Source organism: Jatropha curcas, chromosome 1 (genome assembly GCF_041381405.1).
Source record: "Jatropha curcas cultivar XTBG-Jc1 chromosome 1, XTBG_Jcur_1.0, whole genome shotgun sequence".
Lineage (NCBI taxonomy): Eukaryota > Viridiplantae > Streptophyta > Magnoliopsida > Malpighiales > Euphorbiaceae > Jatropha > Jatropha curcas.
This window is the reverse complement of record NC_143151.1, coordinates 751,808-773,748: the sequence shown is the minus strand read 5'-3', so window position 1 is coordinate 773,748 and position 21,941 is coordinate 751,808. Positions and strand designations below refer to the sequence as shown.

The following is a 21,941-nucleotide window of genomic DNA, read 5'->3' as shown; positions in this document are numbered from 1 at the left end:
AAATAAGAGAATTAAGTTCATTAGGAACAGCTAGAAAAATTACATCTTGCTAATTAAGTGCGATGAATTTACTGATTTATTATATTAGTTAAATATATTTAATTTTATATTACGCATATTATTCTTTTATTTTTTCCAATTTGAGAGTAATTTATTTTCAAGGATACTGGTTTGCATAGAACCCACATTTAAATTGTACTCACCGGAATATAGTTTCTTGAAAGCGCACTTATGAGAAAATATATTTATTGAGAACCTTTTGAACCAAATAAAGCCCGGTATGTGCTGACTCTAGTTTTTTTCCTTTTGAAAATCAAATATCTTATTAAAAATTACTTGGAAAAACTTAATTTATAAAACACAAATAAATCCAAATCAATAGACTGAATTCATACATCTTAAAAGCTAAGTACAAAAAAAAAAAAAAAAAAAGGTTAAAGAACGTCATTAAACAAAATGGAGATCAAAGCTCGAAGGCTATTGGCAGACTATGGTACTATATCATATGATAAAGCAATCCAAGCTCTATGGTGAGGTGTCATGTTAGCTTATCTATGCATCCATCGCAAGGAAAAACTAAACCCTTTGCCTTAATAATAGCCTATGATACAATCACTTGGAAATACTTGCTTACAATTGAACCATTTGAGAGCTTCTAGCATTGGAATTTTGTATCTTTGGTCCTGAGATGATTAACATTGAAAGTTATTTGTGAGTCTAGATGCAATAATAAAAATCCTTATTGAGTATATAGTTCCTTTAAATATTTATGATGGAGTGCTTTGACCATCTTTATGGGCCTATCCGCCGAACTTCGGACATCATTTTTAATTTTTAGCCGAGTACATAAGTAGATTTTGTTTACTATAAGCGTTGTATAATATTACAATTTCGTTTCATGAGTTTGACCAGCATTAAGGCATAATTAAGTTTATTGATAAGATAAATATTACAATTATGTGAACGGTGATAAACAATATATACCACTCCAAATAGTTGCATAATGGTATAATATTAAGCATCGGCAAACACATATAATCATGTTAAGTGGAGACTGATTAATAGATTACTCGCCCTTATATTGAAGGGGCGTCGTCTCCCTTATTTATCCAACTCATAGTCAGTTCACATGACCTATCTTCTCATTTTTCATGTTTAATAATTCTCATCAACACTTATGCATTAGGCATCGATCTTCTATACCTAGTCGATGAGCCTTTCTCTTAATGAAATTTCCAATTTTAATTTTTCTAAACAAAAAATTGATATAAATGTTAGTTAGTCCTAAATTTGACAATTATTACATCTCCATCCACTATTTTTGGTAATAAAAATATTAATTTGACATAAGCTTAACGTAGTTAAATTATTTAGTCATTCAATAACAAAATATTATTTTGTCTAGTGAATGTAAATATATAGACAATCTAGTCAAATATTTGAAATATTTATAGTAAAATTTGTATTTTTTCACCAAAATAAAATAGCGACAAGAGTCAAAAGGATTAAATAGTAATTATTCATTTTAATTATAATATAATAAAAATAAAACCCAAAACATCCATGTGCTTTCTGCGATCTCTCCTCTTTAGCTAACACGGCGGGAAACTGATAATTTTGGGGAAAAATCCTCCCTCCAAAAAAATTCCCAATCCAAAATCCTCGTTTCTGTCATTTTCAACTTCTAAACCCTAATTTCGTAATCTCTGCAAAAGAATCCCCAAATTTCCCCATTGTAGATAACTGATAACAACAGTGTGAGAGAGAACGAGAGAGCAAAAGAAGGCACCAACTCTTTTGCTCTCTCTGCACAAACAATCCGCATTTCTATGGCATTCCTCCATAAACGTAAACACCAACACAAAATCCAGCGGCCACCGCTTGGCCGTGATTTTGACGACGAAGAAGATACTAACGTCGATAACCACACTGACGCGCCATTACGATACGTACCGCTCGACCGTGTCTACTCTGCAGCATCACTTTGCGTTAGCGCTAGTGGATCGTGTAACGTTATGTCCAAAAAGGTTAAAGCTCGAAAGCTTCTTGTTGATGATGATCCTTGTCTTAGTAGACCTCCGATCATCCATGTATATTCTCGTCGAACTAAGAGACCTCGACATTCTTCCCCTACGCCGTCGTTTTTTGAATCGTTGATTGCACGCGCTGCCGAATTAGTTCCAAAAGTTGCTGTTAAGACTGAAATTTGTCAGTTTGAAGATTCTATTAATGATGATTTGAAGAGGAAGGAGAAGAGGAGGAGGATTGGGTGTAGTGAGTTGATGAAATTGGGCGTCGATTCTAGCGTTTTAGGAGTTCTTGACAGGCCGCGATTGAGAGATTGCCGCAATCATAATGTTAATAGTAATAATAGGAGTTTAAGAGGCAAGAAGCGTGGCTCTTTACAGGATTCTGACAAGGTTCTGTCGCTGCCGGCTACTGGTAAGAGATGGGTCAGGTGCGTTTTTCTTTTTTCTTTTTTCTTTTTTTATGGTTATCCAATTATTGAAGAAAATAATGTATCTGGTTTTGGGAGCTAGGATAAGTGGCAAACAAATAATTTCAAGTTGCTTGCTTTTATTTGTAGAGCTTCATGTTTTTCTCCTAGAAAACGCTTCAAATTGCGACTGCGTTTTGGCATTCGGAATGCTCAATCAATGTACCATCAGTGCAAAAAAAAAAAAAAAAAAAAAAAAAAAATTTAGAATTACAATTGGTGTGAGGGAAGCGAGCGTTCTTTTGTGTAGAATACATCTATTTTTTACTTAGTTGAGTAGAGAAAGAGATTACATTTGGGACTATTGTTATTTTCATTCCTTCACTTTCTCATAGGACAATTAGGGCAGTTTTACTTTGTGTTTATGATTCTGAAAGTTTTGTTCCACGGGTGTAAATTTTTTACTTGAATAGGTTGAGTTTCAATGAAGTTGATCCAAAAAAGTTCATTGGGTTATCATGCAAGGCAAGCAAACATTTCATTCTTTTAATTCTTGAAATTTTAAGTTTACTGTTATATCTTCCTATTTCAGGCATGTTTTTATGCATAATTAAACTGGTTATGTTCAGGTTTATTGGCCATTGGATGATGATTGGTATTCTGGACGTGTTGTTGGGTACAATTTGGAGACTAAGCGTCATCATGTGTGGTTCTGATGTTAAATTTATCTTTTTCTTTTTTCATCTTAAATTTGAATTTGTTGAGGCATCAAAGTATATCTTGAAAACTTCTGTTAATTAGGAGTGAAACACAATGTAGGTTGAATATCAAGATGGAGATGAAGAGGAGTTGACTCTTTCAAATGAGAAAATAAAATTTTTTATTTCTCGTGATGAGATGGAGCAGTTGAATTTGACTTTCAGTGTGAAAAGCACAGATGCTGATGTCTATGATTACAATGAGATGCTGGTGTTTGCTGCTGTTTTGGATGACTGCCAAGATCTTGAGCCTGGGGATATTATCTGGGCTAAACTTACTGGTCTGCACTAAATTTATCTGCTTTTTTATCTATTGAAGATTTTTAGCCTTTTTCACCAGTTCATACATATGACTTGGACAGTAACAGAAAACATAAAAAATCTCAAAGATGACTGAACTTACTGGTCTCCACTAAATTTATCTGCTTTTACCTTCTGAAGATTTTTAACCTTTGCCCATTTCATATGACTTGGATAGTAACAGATACATAAAAAATCTCAAAGATGCTATTCTGAAAATTTTTCAGCTCCTCAATATTAAAGACATGAGTAGTATCCTTTGTCATTTCCTTTTTTCTTTAAATGACCGTCTTTAATGCCATGTGAATAAATTGGTTCTTGGGTGTATTTATAATATCCCTGCAACCATGCTTTTGCTAGTTTTGATGTCTCATCTTTTAAAAGAATAATGATTTGAAACATTTGGTATCAAAGTTCATACTCTCCTTTTGGTTGGTTAGATAAGAAAAAAGCTGGTATGGGAATATGTTTATTAATAGGCATGGATACATACAGCCTTTCCAAATTTTAATGACAGCATTTTGTATAGCTTTGGTTATATTACTTGCCATGAATTGATTTTTCACCCTTTTGGTTTTACACCAACTATATCTTTTAATTGTTGTAGTGCAGGTCATGCCATGTGGCCAGCAATTGTTGTAGATGAATCACTTATTGGCAATCGTAAAGGCTTAAACAAAACATCTGGAGAAAGATCAGTATTTGTGCAGTTTTTTGGTACCCATGATTTTGCAAGGTTTGCTATTCTTTCAAGCATGAAGGAGATCTCATATGTGTGTTTCAGTGTGCACAATATCTTTCTTTCTTAGAGGCTCATATCATCTTTTTCTTGTGATTTTCAGAATTAAACCAAAGCAAGTGATCTCATTTCTCAAAGGACTTCTTTCATCTTTTCACCTAAAGTGCAGGAAACCTCATTTCACACGAAGCTTGGAGGAAGCAAAAATGTAAGCTTATTCACTGGGGATTAGTTTACCAATGTGGCATTAGAATGTGGTATTATAAGAGAACTATGTTATACTTTCTTATTTAATCAGAATACCCTGTGGCCATGTAGTTCTTCTACCTAAGTATGTATTTGCCTTTTCATTTTTTTATTGCAGCATGCTTTCATTACATGAAGTTTTTGGAGGCTATTATTTCAGGCAATCTTATATATTGTAACCATATTCTTGTAAATACAACTATAAGTTGTATATAGATGCAACAAATTAGCTTCCTTATTGATAAATACTTCTGGTCCAATCATTTAGTCACATGGCTAGAATTCGTGATTCCGTTACTTTGAGGACTGATGATAGTCAGCTGTTGAGGTTTGTTGGCTGTCTTTATCAGACATCTGCAGAATTAGTTTATTTGTATGGACTGGTTTCACTCTTGCTAACCTTGCAATTTCCTTATATTTATCATTCTTTGCTCTGAAGTTCCTCTAGATAAAAATGGTTGTAGATAACCGCAACCTAGTGATCTTTTCACTGAAATGGTCGCAATAGCTGTCTAGGGTTATTCTTGCTTGCACCAAGAGTTGCCATTTCACAATTGCTTGTTTTTTAACCAGGTATTTGAGTGAGCAAAAGCTTCCAAAAAGAATGCTACAACTGCAGAATAGCATGAATGCTGCTACTTGTGAGAGTGCAAGTAGTGAGGACGAAGGGAGTACAGATTCAGGTGAAGACTGTTTAAAAGATGAAAGCATGCAGAGGATACTGAGGGGCCTCGAAACTTCACCTTATGTGATTGGGGATTTGCAAATAATAAGCCTTGGTAATTTTTCAGCTGCTGGAAGTTGCTCCTACCTTCTTTATTATTAATAAATAGTTCAAACATGTTTAGACATTTAACCACATTTTCATCCGCTTGCTGATGATCTAATTATTGTTTAGATAACACTCAGCTGTCTGAGGGCATGGAAGTTCCTTTACAACCTCCAACCTTCGCCAAGAATATGGGACATGCATAGAAATTACGTTTCTGTTTAATTAGTTGACGGATACTTGACTTAGAGAACTTTTATGCACTATCTTTCTTTCCATCATTTTTTTTTTTTTTGGGTTTAACATGTATTTTATTACTAACTCTAGATGCATAGAAATTAGTAATTACTAGTTAATTGATGGGCATTGAGAAGAAGTCACTTATACTTAAAGGCATCTTCATGTCTCTTACAGGAAAAATTGTCAAGGACTCAGAATATTTCCAGGATGATAGATTCATCTGGCCTGAAGGATATACTGCCTTGAGAAAGTTTACTTCAATAGCAGGTGGTTATTTCTGATAAATTTTTCTTGGAATTTTGCATAATCTCAAATCTCAGATTCACAGTTTCCTTCTCATTTTTTAATGTTCTTGGTCCTAGTGGAATAATAAGATATATTTTCTTTTGCTTTTGTGTCTGTTGGTCTCAGATCCAAGTGTTCCTGCCATATATAAGATGGAGGTATTGAGAGATGCCGAGTCTAAGATTCGACCTCTTTTTAGAGTGACATCGGATAATGGAGAGCAGGTCAGCTGCAATGTGATAAATATAAAGCTATATTTATTCATGGCCAATTTTCTTTTCCTATTAAACTTTTTTTATCCTAATTGCAATTTTATTTTTTGGACTTCTGTCATACCAATTTTGCATATTGCTACTAAATGCTAAATCTTTACTTGCTGAAAAGAGATTGTAATCAAGGTTGCATGAGACTCTAATGACTCTTCTAGTTTGTATGTTGCTATTGTGACACAAGATAGAATGCCACCTTGTCCCTCGTGTACAGAAGCATTGGGTTTCTATGAACCCTGATGCACTTTTACTTTTGAGAACTTCATGTTTTAAATGTGAAATTCAAAAAATCCTATGGATAGATGATTCAATCGCTAGGCCAAAGTTATTCTTGGTAGTCTGGCAAAATCTTTTGTTTATCCTTGAATGCTGAATTACAATTGGTTTCACACTACCTATGTTATTGCTCAAATTACACCTTATGGTTTCAGTTCATTATTCATTCATGACAATCACATTTTCACAGATCAAAGGATCTACTCCATCTGTTTGCTGGGATAAAATATATAGACGAATAAGGAAATTGCAAGATTGTAATTCCAATAGTGCTGAAGGTGCAGTAGAAAGATTCTATGAATCTGGTTCTGACATGTTTGGTTTCTCTAATCCTGAAGTTATGAAACTTATAAAGGTATGCTATTTTCAGTTCCTTGCAGATAAACTCTGAATATTTGTACTTAGTTCATATTGAAGTCAACTTTTATCTTCTACTGTCATGTGATGGATTTGTTTTTTGAATTGTTCAATTTTCTCTGCAAATAGATGGCAAAAGAGTTGACTTTGTAAGTTTTCTTGATTTTGCAAAATGGACTTCTCTTCGTATTCCTTTTGTTACAAATTTTATTATTGATCTTATAGCATTTTCCTTTGAATTTTAAAATTTCTAAAGCTAAGCAAAAGGATAATTGCAAGAGATTTTGTTATTTCACTTTTTTGTACGCTTGGCTGTTCTCTTTACATCCTCTATCATGCAGATGCTGTGGTTTTCTGACAATATAACTTGCTTGCTGCTGCAGTAAGTCCGCTGGATTGAATTTTTGTTTAGGAGAATAGACTGTAGTTGTTTAATATAAAATCCTTTTTGTTAAATTTATTTCCTTACTCCTACGTAGTTTCTATTTTTTTTTTTTTTTTTTTTTAGACATGCCTTTTGCCATTAGCATGTTTCACAAATTGCTGGTATGCAAAGTACCGGTACTTACTGTCATATTCCTAAAAGTCATATCTCCTTTTTGAATTGATGTCTGAGTCTACTACATTCTGATCCTCTGAGTCTGCTACATTCCAATCCTCTGAGTCTTTTAGTGAGTTTTGTCAATCATTATAAGTATACCAACCATCAGAAGTCCATTCTACATTTTTGCCAATCTTGCTTAATCGAACGAGAGTTTGTAAAACATGAATAGTACTAAGCGTCATACTCCTAAAACTCATATCTCCTGTTGAATCATTGTCTAACTTGTGAATCTAATGAAAGTCGTATTGAGTTGAGTTTATAAGAAATCAAAAGTATACCGACCAAGGTAGACCAAAGTTTATGCCTAACAAGAAGATGCTAACATCGGGACTCAACGATGGATATGATAAGAACCTGTACTGCGAGTAACATATAGATGGACTACATTTCGATCCTTTGAATCCTTGTCTGAGTCTTTTAGTCAAAATTTTGTAAGCCATCAAAACTATATTGACCATGGTATATCTTCATCATTGCTGAGTACCGATACTTACAGTTATGCTCCTAAAAGTCATATCTCCTTTTTGAATTGATGTCTGAGTCTACTACATTCCGATCCTCTGAGTGTTTTAGTCAAAGTTTTGTAAGCCATCAGAAGTATATCGACCATCAGAAGTCCATTTTACATTTTTGCCCACCCTACTTAATTGAATGCAAGTTTGTAAAACATGAAAAGTACTCAGCGTCGTACCCCAAATGAGAAGATGCTAACATAGGGACCTAGCGATGGATCCGCCAAGAACCCGTAATGTGAGTAACTTTTAGATGGACTACATCCCGATCCTTTGAATCCTTTTCTGAGTCTTTTAGTCCAAATTTTGTAAGCCATTAGAAGTATATTGACCACGGTATATGTTGATCATCTGTAAGTACTGGTACCTCCAGTTATATTCCTAAAAGTCATACAATGTGAACAATAAACTTCAAATTAGTGAGATGCCGCAAATGTTGCAGAGAAAAAAAAAGTTGACTTTTGGAAATTGTTGAATGGTACCTCTGCACCAATAGAATGAGTAGAAGGGGAGGCAAAAAAGTGTTAGAAAGGGAATTAAAAGTTATAGCTTCTTGTTGGTTCATTATCATGATTGCTACCACAATTTGTTGCATTCAGAAGAATTGATATTCTTGGGATATTATACTTTAGGTGGTTCATGGAACAGATTTTAGAATTAGCATTGGAGATATTCAAAAGTGAACTACTGCTGTTTGCTTGGTATATGTAGCTGTGCAAATCTTTTGACCTTGTTGTATAGTTTCATGAATCTGTTCAAAGCAAATACCCTGCACTTTGATTGTATTCCTATAATATTTTCCAATGGTACTGACAGGGATTATCAAAATCCAGACTTTCTTCGAATATGTCTTTGTGCAAATCAACCTCTAGAAGATATCAGGACTTGCCTGTTGGTTATAGACCTGTCCGAGTTGACTGGAAAGACCTTGATAAGTGTAGTGTCTGCCATATGGATGAGGTGAAAATCAGTATTCTCTTTTAACACTGTTTTGCCAGCATGTTCATTTGTTACTCGAACCCTATCCTCTATTGAAGAAAGAAAATAGAAAAAGCAATTTTAGTTGAATGGTTTTATCATTGCATGACATTTATATGGTTTTGATGTTTGCAATCTAACTATGGTTATCTGCTTTTAGGAATATGAGAACAATCTCTTCCTGCAGTGTGATAAATGCAGAATGATGGTAAGTTTCCTATTCTATCTTTTGTAGTTTTTGAGTGTTGCATGATATGCATTGTGGATATTCAATTGGAACAACTTCACGAAATGTTAGTGCAGTATTCTAGTCTCTTCATTAGTTTTACCAACAGTAATGTATGCTCAGGTCCATGCCAGATGTTATGGAGAATTAGAACCTGTTGATGGTGTGCTATGGTTGTGCAACTTATGCCGTCCTGGGGCTCCTGATTCCCCACCCCCCTGCTGCCTTTGTCCTGTTATAGGTATGCTAATACTGTAAATCCTTCTTTTCTAAGAGCCAATGGATTTCATTCACACTGAATCTGTAAACTGACTTTCCATTAGGTGGTGCTATGAAGCCTACAACTGATGGCCGCTGGGCCCATTTGGCTTGTGCTATATGGATACCTGGTTTGTGACTGTATCACACATTAGGTTGTGCGACTATTATATTGAGTTTTGTTGACTCAGCTTATGTTGCAGAAACTTGCTTGTCTGATGTCAAGAGAATGGAGCCTATTGATGGCTTGAATAGGATCAATAAGGTTATCTACTTGTTTTTGTATCTTTGATTCCTAGTGCTATGCAATAGTTCCTTTCTGGAGTATTTACTCGTTTTTTGATTTTCAAAAATCATAGGAACTGGGCTGACGAAGCTTGATTTCATATTCATTTTAGTCAGATTCAAGTATTTATGTTTCCTTTAATCATATTTTTTATTTGAACAGGATCGTTGGAAGCTCTTATGTAGCATTTGTGGTGTAGCTTATGGAGCGTGCATCCAAGTAAGCCCATAATTATTCTAATAAGAGTATTCCTGATGGTTGAATAGTCCTTATAATTGTTTTTCACATCTTAACTTTTACATTATTGTTATATTGTTTTGTGTTCATAAAATTAAATTGATTTCAAATTCTCATTCAGTCTGACAAAAGTTAAAGTTCGCTAAGAGTTTCAGTAGCTCAACTGGCTGTGCTTCTTTTTCTTTGCGTATTTTTCTTCATTCATTCTTGTGGGGCTATATTGATTTATCATGTGGCTGACTATTGTTTTGCTAAAGCAATGTGAGAAGGAATAAAGAAATTGGGAAAGATAGTGAGGGAAAAAAACAGAAAATACAAGTAAAAGAAATGTGCTTGCTTTATTAGCAATATCAATTTTATGAGTGAGCCATTGTGTCTGAAACGCAATTGAACTAAATTCCAACTGTATAGAGCTTTTTTTTTTTTGGTACATTGGAATATAATAAATACAGAAAAACTGTATGAGCAGCCTCACCCCCTACCAAATCAGCTTGAACAACCACCTGAAAGAATGTACTGGATAATCTCAAACTGCCAATCCCAAAGCACAGTCATGACCCAGCTTTGCCAAATGATCGGCCACCAATACCATATGGCTTCTCGATAAAAATACCTTTGATGGCACCTCCATTCTTGACGAAGACACTCTCTGCAATCAAAAATAAGGGAAGCCTATGGATGAAGCCTATATTCCACTTCTGTAATAGGATGAAAAGCATGAAGAGGACCAGTTTCAAGATAGACCTGATGAAAAACCTCTATCCCAAGCTGTATTCAACCTCTGCTGTATGCCACACAATTCAGCCATCCTAATATCGCTATGCCCTAAATTTACTGCAAATCCAATCAACCAACCACCATGGATATTGTGCAGCTCACTTCCTGCAGTTGACTAACCTGGGTTAGCAAGATTACTACCATCAGTATTAAGTATAATCCAACCCACCAGTGGAATTGCATAGAAATAAGGCTCTAATGAGAAGGCAAGGACATCTCCTTGTCTTCCAACTTTAAATTATCAATAGCTAAATTCATTAACTGGAGTAATTTTCTCACTGAAGGAACTTCTGTACCTTCAAAAATGGCTATATTCCGTGATTTCCAGAACTACCGAATAGCAGCCAATAAAACATCTACCCACGGGATCCCCTGAACCCAATAGCTTTGTACCATTCCACAAAAGAGCGATTAAACAGACATAGCGAAAATCTATGTTTTCTAGTCAGTATGTTATACTAACACTTACAAACAGTATTTAAAGGATTTTTAGATTATCAAATTTACAAGTGAAATCTAAATATTTCTGAATTCGTTTTTCTTTACTATATACGTCACAAATTCCCTTTCCCCTGATAAATTATCCAATGCTAAATAGTTTTGTGTTACAATCACTGTAGCTAACCTGTCGGCTCTGCATCACATGTGACAAAAACTCATTGCTGCAAAGATGTTTGAAGGAATTAGAGCCTGTTTGGCATTAAGGTTTAAACTACTTTCCAAGAAATGAACTATTTTAAACTACTTTCTATGTGTAGAATGTTTGAAATTCACCTTAAAATTAAATTTTAGTGGCCTTTAACTAACAGTTTCAACATAATGCTTTTCTCAACAGCAGCTCAAACAATTAATGTCATATAGTCCCTGTCCTTTTCAATGAAGTGCTTAATGGAGTATCTGAAATAGTCCCTTACAGTTGTGTGGTTAAAGACTAGAATTGATTGTTATCAGTACACTCCTTCAGTTACTTGATTCAAATCAATATCAATATGATCTCTTGTGCATGCATTTACATGTTCTAGGTTGTTTACTTGTGCTTTCGCATCTTTGCTTATCTTTACCCCTTTGCTAATTGTAGCTCTCTTGAAATGCTTGCCTACAGTGTTCAAATAATACTTGTCGGGTAGCGTATCATCCACTCTGTGCACGGGCAGCTGGCCTTTGTGTTGAGGTATTCTTGATCCTTTGTTACAAGCATTTAGAGTGGTTTTGTAATTATACATACATTTCGATGTTTCAATACAGTTGGCGGTGTCAATTGCTAATATTTCCTTATGCGTTCCTGTATTTTATCTACTTTTGCATAGCTTGAGGATGAGGACAGACTCCATCTCCTTGCTGTAGATGATGAAGAAGACCAGTGCATTCGCCTGCTATCCTTTTGTAAGAAGCACAGGCAGCCATCCAATGACCGTCCAGTCATTGATGAACGAATTAACCGAATTACTCGCCGATGCTCTGACTATATCCCTCCATGTAATCCATCTGGCTGTGCTCGTAGTGGTATGGTTCTGCATATTCTTGTGCAGTTGTATTTATAATGCTATTGTTCGTAGTCTGTTTGTGGAACACAAATTTCATGTATTATTAATTTCATGAAGTCATTTCATCGTTGCTTGCAAATTTTGTTGCTTTCTTGTTATATCATTATCTTCTTAGTTTGTTGATTTGTCTGATAAAAAGGCTGATATTTTTTGGATTAAATCTTTCTTTTTAATGTGGTAGAGCCTTACAATTATTTTGGAAGAAGAGGGCGGAAAGAACCTGAAGCCCTTGCTGCTGCATCCTTGAAGCGCTTGTTTGTTGAGAATCAACCTTACCTGGTTGGTGGTTACAATCAACATCAATCATCAGGCAGTACACTACCTTCAAATGGAGTTGTGGGCTCTAGATTCTCTTCTAGCCTTCAAAGGATAAAAGACTCCCAGCTTGATGCTCCTAACAACATTCTTTCTATGGCTGAAAAATACAAATACATGCGGGAGACCTTCCGAAAGAGATTAGCTTTTGGTAAATGAATTCATTTCATGTAGTGATTCTTACAAGTATTGTTATGCAACTTCATGAAATATATTTCTTCCACATGGTATTTACTCCCAAAGTTGTATCATATAACTTTTTCGCACAAACTTCACTTAGTTATGCTAAAGAATAACAGGTAAGTTATTATTTGTTGTGGAGGTCATTGACAAACTTAATGTGTTAAAGTTGCTTTGACTTAAGATAGATACGAGTAAGTATTCAGGAGTAGGACTTAGCTTTTCTCTAAAATTTCATTGATTTTTGTGCTGTTTTTAAAGTAAAGATATCATAACTATGCTCAATTACCGTGTCTACTATTGATATCTTGGGGTGAAGCAAGAAAGTTGAAAAACTATTTTTTTTGCCATTATTTTTCCCCATTTAAGTTGTAGACGAGCATGTGTTGCACATTTGCCTGAAGAGACAAAAACATTGCACATTTGCATGCATATTTCAAGAAGATTATATGTTTGGCCTTCCTTTGCGTCCCTGTTATATCTTGCTATAGTTATTCAAATTTATATTTGCATTCAAATTTAGGATTTTTTGTGGTGATTTGATTTCCTCTGTCTGATTATTGAAACTATCTGTTGGTCTAGGCAAATCAGGAATTCATGGATTTGGCATCTTTGCAAAGCATCCTCATAGAGCAGGAGACATGGTAAATTTAAGTTGCATATGTAATATGATAGATCTTCTATTAAAAGTTCATTTGGTGTTGAGTGTTTATGAACATCGCGATATGCAGGTTATTGAATACACTGGTGAACTTGTTAGGCCACCTATAGCTGACAGGAGGGAACACTTCATATACAATTCGTTGGTGGTATGTTTTTCTCTCAGATGATATGATGGTGTGTTATTATGTATATTTTTATGGTGTAATTAAGTAAAGTTATTTCTGAATGCAGGGTGCTGGGACTTACATGTTTCGCATTGATGATGAGCGAGTCATTGATGCCACAAGGGCAGGAAGCATTGCTCATCTGATTAATCATTCATGCGAGGTCTGCTTCTTCTCTTCATGCTTTTCTCATCTGTTTGATAACTATAGAGAAGTTTTTTATTTTAGTTCATTTAATTTAGTAACTATTATTCCGTTTAACCTGTCAGTATTACTTGAATATGAATTTCTTGTTTACAATATGTTTTTGATATTCCCTTTTTTTCCTTTTCCTTCTTACTGAGGCTTAATTATATTGAATGTTAAAGGATTACTAATTTTACTTCCATTTTGGTGCAGCCCAATTGCTATTCAAGAGTTATAAGTGTAAATGGCGATGAACATATAATTATTTTTGCAAAGAGAGATATAAAAAGATGGGAAGAACTCACATATGATTATAGGTTCTCCTCATTATTCAAGTCTCTGTATGCAAATTCCTCTGTTTCTTGTTTTTTTTTTGATACTGATTCCTCTCCTTTCAGGTTTTTCTCAATTGATGAACAACTAGCATGCTATTGTGGCTTTCCACGATGCCGTGGTGTGGTCAATGATACTGAAGCAGAGGAGCAAGTGGCAAAGCTCCATGCCCCTCGCAGCGAATTGGTAGACTGGAAAGGAGAATAAAAGAGTAAGCATAATTTAACTGCTATTTTGTCCTTTTGTATCTTTTCTTGATTGTGGTGTTCAATATCTAAGTGAGCACAAGAAGATGTTTGACAGTTGCTTGTTTTCTGCTGTTACAAACTGATTTATCTTATGCAGAACCTAGATTAAGAAATGTTAGTGAAGTCCTGGTAAGGCACCTCGTGTCCCAACAAAGGAAAAGGGAAGGGATAAGAGAGGGAAAAAGATGTTTACTCGCGGATGTTTTTTAATTCCATAGATTGATCCTAGTGAGGTACCCTAAATTCTAACAATGGAAAAGGGAAGGAATTGGAGGTATGTTCCCCAAGTTTTTTTTAACACCAGAAATATAGCTGCTTTATATCTGGTGATAAACTTGGTCCTAAGCTGGAGCCTCAAAGTTTGTAATGAAATTTTTGATAACATGAGCTACTTGGACTAGTTGCAGCTTTAATTAGAGGATGCACTATGTGGTATAACTGAAAGCGAAATCGCACTGGCAAAATTCAGTTGTTTTTTGCAGTGAGGTATTTTGTTTCTTGTTTCGTTAGCATTCGTAAAAACATTGGCATTCGGGATTTAGCTTTTTTGCTCAAATACGGCATGTACGACTATTTTTATTAATTAATAATTTGAGTTGTTTTTTAAATTAATTATATATAAGTTATAAATCATAATTTTTATTAGCAACTGAACTAATTGAGTATTTCAATTGAAATATGTTAGAGGCTAAGTTTCAATGTCGCAAAAAAAATTCCTTCACTACAAAAAATTGGTTCTGCTACTAATTGCTTGTCCGATAGCTTAGGATAAAAAGAATCCAAAAACCTAGTTTGACTCCATTAGTGATATTATGGGAAAATTCACTAAGTACGCTTGGGATCTATCTAGTATTGTGGTTAGAGTTGCTTTCCTAAGTTATATTTTCTAACGCCCTGTGGCAGATAAACGGACTGCCATAGCTGGTTTGATGCTGAAGGGCTGATTTTGGCACTAACCATAGATGAGAAGCTTAGTTGGGAGATTGACTAGGCTTTTTGTTACTGTTGAGTTTTCTTTGACGTTTCGTTGAGCTAGGTGTGTGCATTATTATTTATTTTGGGAGAAGGATTGTTTTCGAAATTTCTATCTTTGCAATTGTTCTTTTTCTTTTTTGTCTAAATTTTCTGAAGCATAATAGTGGTTAAAGTTAACTATCAGAGGACTAGTTTGAAGCCAGTGGAAGTTGGGAAGGGTTTAGGGAAGGCTTAAGAGTCTATAGGTAGGGATGTTACTGAAGATCCTAGATGATTACAGATTAGATTACTTTATTCTTTATTTTGGAGGGGTTTCTCCTTGACAGGAATGTAGTGGAGGAAAATAGTCAGATATGGAATATCAGATTGAAACTGGTGGTAATAGCTTTTTATGGGAAGAGTCCTCTAAAGATCTTGAGATATGTTAGCTGGGATAATTGGTTGATTGATGATGAGTTGTGTGCCTTTTTGTGGGTTTTATTTTGAAGAGGTGCTTATGCTCTATCCTCGTTGCTAATGGAATTGAAATGATTTCTGGATCCCTTCAATTGGCTGCGGAATGCAAGTTTATAGGATGTTGCTTTTTTTGGGATTCTATGGCTTTGTTAATGTCCAACTAATTTGGGATTGCAGTTTAGTTGAGTTGAGTGAAACTTTAGTTAATAACAATACTAAAAATATTTGTGGAAGCTATTGTTACTTAGTTTGAAAATCTGCTCGGAAACAAGCAATGCAACTAACAAAATTAGTCTTCTAATCATATCAACAAACAAAATTGGTGAAAACTGGAAGATTGAGTCAATTGGATTCCCAAGAGGGAATGCATTTCATTAAGGAATTCTTTAATCGCTGGTGATTGGCATTCCGCATGTATGGGTGCTTTCATCTGCAGTACCATGACTTCAATGTTTGCCTTCTAGCTCATCCCATTGATACTATTTTTATCCATTCTACATTCAGAGTTTGCTTCCACTTCTCAGATGTAGTTTGTTGTTCATCCAATCCAAAGTTATTCTCTTCCATTTTCCTTGTTTACATTGTTGAACCTCTTCATCTTTGTTTATTGTATTTTTTTCACAGGGGTCTCCTGCACGTTGTACTGATAATTCTTCCGATTTTCCTTGGTGCAGAAATCTTAGAGACAGATTGTTCCCTCTCCACAATTTTGTCATCATAGCATGCCATTTTGTCAAGACTGACGGGTTGTGGAGCTCTTGTTTATGTCTTCCCATCTTTGCCATTTTCTGATCTCATTGCCTTGCTTCCACATAATGGTTCAGCTTCTTTTCTTCCAGCTGGTTCCTTCCCTTGCTCTGAGCATATTAACTTTAGAAAAAGCAAATGAAAGTGACGTACTAATTTTAACCTCTTACTAATTCATATAACACTTCATTTTACTTGTAGCTAAATTTGTTACCCTGATATTTATTTATAAACCCTTTGTAAAAGCCTTTACAATTTTACAAATGAAAAGTTGTCTTGTCCATTTTCTTTTTCTGCAATGATCTCTTGAAAAACTAAAATGATCTCCTTATTTTTGAACCTTTTTATTCAATATTTGCTTGCCATTTTTTGCATTGGTTCATTGTAAAAATTAAAGTTTTCAATACATCAAGAACTCAAAATTGAACAAGATATCTTATTTGATTCACTTACTAAATGAATATATATATATATATATACACATTTTGTCAATTTGAGATTGTTTGAAAAAATTGAATCGAAACCTAAAGATTGAGGGTAGAATTGATAAAGATAAAAAGATTGTCTAAATTGATAATTCTTATGAACGCCATAGCTTTTTTGGTCATTGGGCCTAAAATTTAGGTTATATTTCAAAAATCCGTTAACATTCAGTGTAATATACGCTTGAATTCTCACTTTCAAAAGTGAAATAATGGTCCTTGAATATTTAAAAAAGTACAGGATAGGTTTAATTTGTCCACCGTTCCTCAAACTTATTACTAATACACATTGACATACCTAAACTTTAGTGTTGCATAAAATACATTGGAATTCGTTTAACATGATGCTAAAATCACTTTAGTACATTCTTGGTTAGTCTCTGTTCGAAGATAGACATGGGTTAAATACTTTCTACTCTCGTAGATACTAGAAGTTTACTCTTTGTTCTACTTTTGAACGTAACAGGTAACATATGTTATCACTTGATGTTTGCATTTCCTCAACTAAATAATATAAAACTACACCAAACTAAAACCATATATATATTTTTTTCTTTTAGCGATTTGTTCAGTATTATTAATTGTTAGTTTACATGTTGAGATGGCGGTGATATCGTTATAATGACAACATTGATGGATCATTTTATCAAAATACAAAAAGAAAAGAGAGAGAGAGAAGAAAGAAACATGAAGCTGAATGCCCTTCTGGGCAACAACTTTTAACATATCTTTTAGTTTTTTGACTAGGTCTAGACACCATCTTTTTTATTTATAGTATTCAGTAACATTGCGTTTACAATGATGTTTAGAGTTTGAGGGAGTAAATTATAAAACGTTATTCTCTTTGTTTGATGAAATGCTAGTAAAACAGCTGACAACTACTACTATTAAGACAATTGATAACTACTATGATAACTGACAACTATTAAAACAGTTAGATGTTGCCGAATATGGCTAAAAACACTATTATAATACTTGCAAATTGCAATTGTTGAGATGGTGCTTGATCGTATTGGTAGATCGTTTAACAGTAGTGCTTGAAGTAGTAGACTTGCCATTAAAACTTATATAAAGAGGGAAGAAAAAGATGGAGATGTTATGGCAATTGATCCACGCTCTTGCTTTCATTGTGTTGTTGAGGGCTAATAAGGATGTACTATGAAAGGAGATGATGGGTTACATTAAGAAAGTTGATGATTGGTTAAACTAAGAAAGTAATAAGTGAAGTGTTAGAGGGTTGTGGTGGTGGAATGTGGAGGTACAAATGGCTATCAAAGCAAAACCAGATTGGTACAAGAAGTCACCAAAAGCAAAAGATGGAGAGGTCTTTGAAGAATATGAGGAAGTAAAGATAAAAGCTAAGAAAATTATCAACAAAGCATAAGGTAATTTGTTGACTTGTACCAAAAGTTGAGGATGAGGGAGTGGGAAAAGGAAATGCATGAACTAGCACGATTAAGAGAGAAAAAGGATAAGGATTAGGGATGTCAAAACTGGTCACGTTGTCGAAACGAACATAACACGTATAACCATTTAAGGGTTATATAAGGGTTAGAAAACACAATACAACCTACATATCCTGTATATGATATTCATATATTTAACTCAAGCATGCTTAAAATACAATTAATGAACAAAATGCATATATTCTTCAAGTGTATTAAATGTGTTCTGTGAGTTAACACGTGACACTACTCATTTAAACTTGTATTTTATACGAGTCATCTGTTTATGATATGAATTCGTTTAATTTTCGTCTTAGGTGAATCTTGTTCCCGTGTTGTAACCCATTTTTATGCGCTCAGTAACCCTTTATCTAAGTGTATTAAAGATGATTCACAACATGTTTTGATAGGAGATGAGGAGATAGATGAGAGATGAAGATGCTATTTTGACTAGTTGTTCAACACGAACCACACGGATGACTTTGTAGACCTTCATACCTCCGAGATGGAAAGAAACCTTAATTAAACCTATAAGATTTGGCCTATTAAAGTCAAGGCCATGAAAAATATAAAGTTTGAAAAAGCATATGGCTCAAATGATATACCTATAGAGGCCTAGAAGAGTCTTGTTGAAGTTGGACTAGATTGGTTAACAAAGCTATTCAATGTTATATTAAGAGGTGGAAAGATGCCAAATGAGCAGCGACAGAGCACTTTGGTTCCTACATATAGGAACAAAGGGGATATTCAAAATAGTACAATTATCATTGTATTAAACTTACGAGTCATATGATAAAACTTTGGGAACAAGTGATAGAGCATAGACTTAGGGAGATTACAAAGTTATTGGAGAACTAATTTGGCTGTACACTTGTTAGATCTACATGGATGTTATATTTTGCTAAAAAGATCATATAAATGCCATAAGGATATCTATGAAAGGGTAGCTACAAGTGTGAGAACAATGGGATGGGATGAGAGGCAAAACTAGGAAAAACTTTAAGGGGGTGAAATGAAATCTTTTAGAATTTTAGGGTGCAAAATATAATTTTTTTATACTTTTAGGGATCAAATTGTAATTTTTTAGTATGGAATTTTTTTTTAAAACCCTTGGAGCTCCACCAAGTTCCACCCCTTGGATGGGTTGCAAAGGAGTGAGAGTTTAACCCTATAGGAAGAATAGAGGTGATGTGAGAGTAGATGTATTTTCGTATGTAAGTGCAACCAATTCAAATATTTAGGTTTTGTATTTGAGGATGGCTGATACATAATGCATAGAATTAAAATAGGATGAATGAAATGGAGGAGTACCATAGAGGTGCTATATGACAAGAAATGGAGGAGTACCATAGGAGTACCATGGAGGACTACATGGAGGAAAATCGTCTGAAAAGACCTATTACTTCTAGTGTAGACTAGAGTAAATAACTATCTAGTCTCTCATATTTGGTCATTAATCATAATGTCATCCTTCTTGTTTGATAATACATTGTTTAGTTATTGAGGTTTAGCTCTGTAAATTATTGAATCCTCCGTCTAAAAAATGTTAATTTTTTGCCATTAAGTGACTAAATATCAATTCAATAGTAATGTGAAGAACTAAATAATTTGACGGAGTTAAGTTTCATGTTCTAAACAATGTACTTGTTAACAAGAAGACACTGAAAAATTAAATGGTTATTTACAGTTATATCTTTTGATTGTTTGCTCTTTATAATTGAGGAGACAATTGAAGCTCATATAGTTGAATTCTCAATTTCTATTGATATGCATAAAATTGGCACAATATGCTGCGAGTATTCATGTAACTTCAAAATAAAGAATTCGAGAGCTTGATAACTAATTTCATTCCCATGAAGCAGTTTCTATTTGACTTCACTTTGCTCCATGTTGATATTGTCTTTAACAATCCAGCTGATCTTATGTTGTACTGAAATTTGATTCTTGATGCATTAACCATCTTATGGCAGATAAATATACGTTCTATGATTGCAGAATCAGATGCTTTGCAACGAATTGATTGGTAGGTGATTTCATATTCACAATCATGTCAAGTACTTCGCTGTTTACTCTCTCTCTCTCTCTCTCTCTATATATATATATATATATATATACATACATACATGTATATGAAAATTCAATTTAATGTGCCTAATGTTCATTACTGTTGCATTTGCAGATCATTCCTTTTCGACTCAACCAACAAATTGTTTCTTGATTTCAATGCTTGATTGGCTTTAGTAATTCAATTCCTGCAGAATTGGAGAAACAGTGTGCAGGTCTCATCTACTTACCTCGTCTAATTTAGTTAGTAGTTAGTAAAATAAACTACAAACTTGCAGGAAATGAACATTCAAAACTCAGAACTAATTTTTGTATGCATGTATTGATATTTGAAATTCTGAAAGAAAATGTAAAAAGCCAATTGGCTCGAGTAGTACAGATCATGTAAATTTTGAGGCTAAATTTGAAACTAATATTTGTTGTTTGCAATTCACTTGTCGTATATACGCAATTTATTAATTAACTGTTCGAGTATTTTTTTTTTAATATATAAAAATTAAAGATTTTTATTGGTAATTTTATTTATTTATTTATTTATTTTGCCCTTTTGTAATTGTAAAAACTGTATCGAACTGCATCAGGTGGCTGAGTTATAGTAATAAGATGAATGTTGGCTTCCTTGTAGGCTGCGTTTGGTCAACTAGATGTTTGATTATATTATACTATTATATTTTGATTTAAAATATTTATTATTTATTCATTTTGTTTAATTTTATGAACATATTGATCTAAAATTATATTAATTTGTTTTTGTTGTTTGCCTAAATTATTCTTCCAATCTATTAAAAATAATAATAAATGACTGTTGGATATTTAAAATTCATTATTATTATTATTATTTAAAAGGCAAATACTAAAAGAAAATACAGGATACGGCCCAAAAAAAAAATTCCATTAGGCGAATAAAATTCCACGTGTCGGTGATTGACGGTGTCTCAAGGGGAATATACTGAGTTGGGTTCCACCCAACCTGTTTCCTCCTTGCAGTCGCTTTGAATCAAAGTTACTAATCTACGAAACATCTGTCCTAGTTTCTACCCTTCGAAGATGCTCCACTACCCTACCACAAATTATTTTTATTTTAGCAACAAAAATAATTAACTAATAATATCTTGTTTATTTTCTATATTTTTTTATGTTCGAAATTAACTAATAAAAAATATTTTTCTGATAAAAAATAAAACTAAATCATTATATAACCAAATAAATTTTCACTTTTTAAGAGAAAATCTTAGATATTATTTTAAATTATCGACGTCTCTTTATTTCATATAAAAAGAGTATAATAATTGAAGAACTCCATTAATATAGTTAAATTTGGTGATTAGGTTTTCTTTCTCTCCTTTTTCCTAAAAAAAAAAAAAAATTAAATTTGTTTTCAAATTAATACTGAAACGAAAAGCATTTTAAGTTGCCTAAAAAAACTAATCTAATCCCTTATTTTTCTCAACAAACCTTAGTTTAATAATTACGGTGAGGGTTATTCACAGTTGGTATCAAAATTAATTTTTTTTTCCTGAAATATTATTTTTAATGTTTCTGAAATTCTCTCCAGTAGAATCCAACCTCGATCAATAAAAAAAAA

The 21,941-nt window shown here is 33.7% G+C and overlaps 1 protein-coding gene across 7 annotated transcripts; it reads left to right on the top strand.

Annotated features, from left to right (window-relative positions):
• The first annotated feature begins 1,566 nt into the window (after positions 1-1,566).
• LOC105629309 (histone-lysine N-methyltransferase ATX2) lies at positions 1,567-20,819 on the top strand. 7 transcript variants are annotated; one of them, XR_002283783.3, is made up of 28 exons: positions 1,567-2,458; positions 2,911-2,962; positions 3,067-3,141; positions 3,257-3,476; positions 4,108-4,231; positions 4,338-4,442; positions 5,054-5,259; positions 5,664-5,756; positions 5,901-5,998; positions 6,510-6,674; positions 8,609-8,752; positions 8,931-8,978; positions 9,120-9,237; positions 9,320-9,385; positions 9,458-9,519; positions 9,703-9,759; positions 11,657-11,725; positions 11,862-12,057; positions 12,280-12,564; positions 13,176-13,237; positions 13,325-13,402; positions 13,488-13,583; positions 13,820-13,923; positions 14,005-14,150; positions 14,285-14,461; positions 14,595-14,673; positions 20,263-20,315; positions 20,472-20,819. XR_002283783.3 is itself a non-coding variant. In XM_020677425.3 (25 exons), the coding sequence occupies exons 1-24, from the start codon at positions 1,830-1,832 to the stop codon at positions 14,144-14,146; spliced, it is 3,294 nt and encodes a 1,097-aa protein (XP_020533084.1). In that variant the 5' UTR covers positions 1,567-1,829; the 3' UTR covers positions 14,147-14,150; positions 16,293-16,648. The 7 variants fall into 7 exon arrangements, 1 of the variants encoding a protein (XP_020533084.1); XR_002283784.3 differs by lacking the exon at positions 14,595-14,673; XR_001046608.4 differs by having other exon boundaries at positions 14,285-14,673.
• The last annotated feature ends 1,122 nt before the right edge of the window (positions 20,820-21,941 follow it).